At 43.3% G+C, this 2,500-nt stretch overlaps 1 protein-coding gene across 1 annotated transcript in view; it reads left to right on the forward strand.

The window, feature by feature from the left end:
* The first annotated feature begins 67 nt into the window (after positions 1–67).
* LOC148521693 (homeobox protein Hox-B7-B-like) overlaps positions 68–2,500 on the forward strand; it is a 3,015-nt gene continuing 582 nt past the window's right edge. The window contains exons 1-2 of the mRNA XM_088474559.1: positions 68–524; positions 2,424–2,500. The exon at positions 2,424–2,500 is cut by the window's right edge and continues 582 nt beyond it. Of these exons, the coding sequence (XP_088330685.1) occupies positions 125–524; positions 2,424–2,500 (477 nt within the window). The 5' untranslated portion in view covers positions 68–124. The remainder of the gene's footprint in view (positions 525–2,423) is intronic.

The following is a 2,500-nucleotide window of genomic DNA, read 5'->3' on the forward strand; positions in this document are numbered from 1 at the left end:
CATGGTCAGGGAGGAAAAAGGGGGTCCTTTTGGTGTAAATCTGGACTCTAATTCTGTAATATATCACGGTACCTCGTAAAACCGACACTAAAACGTCCCGGCCTACAAATCATCCGGCCAAATTATGAGTTCATTGTATTATGCGAATGCTTTATTCTCCAAATATCAAACTGCAAGTTCTGTGTTCCCATCCGGAGTATTCCCAGAGCAAACTTCGTGCGCCTTTGCTTCCAATGCCCAGCGCACGGGCTATGGCACGGGTACCGGGGCGTCCTTCCCTGGATCCATGGCCGGGATATACAGCAACGGGAGCAGCATGCACCCCCAGGCACCGGCTATGTACCCCCCCAGCTACGGGTTGGAAGCAGCCTCCTTTAACATGCACTGTTCACCGTTTGAGCAGAACCTCTCCCTAATGTGCTCCAGTGATTCCTCCAAGCAGAGCTGCACAAAGACGGAGCAGAGGGACTCTGAGCTGCAAAATGAGAGCAACTTCCGAATCTACCCCTGGATGAGAAGTACAGGTAAGAGAGGGGGTGGGGGCAGGACAGAGAACCTCAGGGATCAGTGCAGATCATTACATGGCGCCTGGGATGCATCCCACTCTCTCAATGGCGTTCTATTCCTAGCAGATTCACTGTACACTAGCTGACATGGTCGGGACACTGGACCAGTCCCCAGTAAGTACTGATGGCTTATGTACGGCTCAGAGAAGTAGATAAGCACAAGGCTTCCAATTGATCCGGATACCTCCGGTAGCATAACACCGGCTAGAGATTTAGGGGCATGGATCTTTTCATCAGATATTTACAGGGATTGGGGAAGTTTACAAGCAAAACAAGCATGCACCATAAAACCTCTGCTAAGCAGCTATGCAAATAGGAGCCAGGGATGATACACGACGCAGCAATGCTCTGTATTTACTGCGAGGTGTCAGCTCAGTGAATGTGCAATAAGTGGCTGACAAAAGAGAATTAGATTCCTACAATTCATTGCATGAATTAAACAGAAATAGATGAACATAACCTGCAGGGTGATGTGTTCATTTTATAAAGATCCACCTCTGTGTGTATGTCTGTCTGTCTGTCTGTCTATCTATCTATCTATCTATCTATCTATCTATCTATCTATCTATCTATCTATCTATCTATCTATTTATCTATCTATCTATCTATCTATCTATTTATCTATCTATCTATACACACACACACATGATTAGAAGGATATTATGCATTTCGCTGTTACTTTTATATATGATGAGATAATTAGTGACGTCAGGGGCGTGAAACTTTTCCAGCAAAGGAAGATGAATGCAAGAAGCTGTAACTATTATGTTTGTAGACCGGAGATCAGGAAATGTCCGAGCACTCATTTATTTTGCTAGAAGTGTAGTGTATTCATAATTACAATATGCAATGTATAGAATTAATGGTTTCCGGAACCGCACAGAAATATTTTAGTTTGAGAACCGTTATGGTGCCATTTGCAGTAGTGCTATGTGCCTGTTACGCCGAATGTGTGTATATTTATGTCCGCTATAAAGGACAGGAAATGCCTGTCCTGGTTTCACATAGTCACCGGGCGATAGTTATATGCAGCATAATAACCTGATGGGGAGCTTGTACCCGGCTGTGTGAGCCTCATGTATAGATGGGACTTTCCTGACTTTTCAGGCGGACGATGGGAACATTTGGAGCAGGGTTAATTCCTCCTCCCCCAATCCAGTAACTCTGAACAAATATTAATGTAGTAATTCGTCACAGTGGATATTACCCGACCACAAACACGTGTCCTACATATAAACACATGTTTTATTTACTCTGTACTGTCAGATCCTGGGTTAGACAATAGTTTGTGTAGGCAATGTTAAGTACAAATATGTGTTTATATCTTGGCTTATGTCTATTGGTTTAATGTCTGTGGGTATCCGTACAGAACAAAAGCTAAATGTACTGATGGCCTACAAGCACCCCACAGATATACATATCTGATTACTGAAGCCCCCCATAGATAACCACTGAAATACCTATCCATTTATTAATTATTTGCTCGGTCCCCCACAGTCCTACCCAAACTCCCGCAGTACTCATCTCATAACCCTTAGAAGAAAGGAAAGGTATGCACAGCTGTGTTAGCTAGGAGAATAGTGATGGCCTAGTACCTTCCACAAAGATGCAGTGTGACTACCCCCGGTATGCCTAGAGATCTGTAACTAAGGGAATATCATATATTAAAATATATCTTATTGTATCACAGCTGTAATCATATTCAAATGTAAGAGTGTGCAGATGTATATAAGAGCACTTTTTTCTGAGAACTACAGCTACATTACAAGCACATCATTACACAGCATCAGCTCTCATATCAGATATCACAGCAAATCATATCAATATCATATTGACTCTAGCATGTCTCTATCTCAGGAACGGACAGGAAGCGGGGCCGCCAGACCTACACCCGGTTCCAGACCCTAGAGCTGGAGAAGGAGTTTCACTATAAT

This window comes from Taudactylus pleione, unplaced genomic scaffold (genome assembly GCF_031769625.1).
Source record: "Taudactylus pleione unplaced genomic scaffold, aTauple2 ptg000155l, whole genome shotgun sequence".
NCBI classification, from domain to species: Eukaryota; Metazoa; Chordata; class Amphibia; order Anura; family Myobatrachidae; genus Taudactylus; species Taudactylus pleione.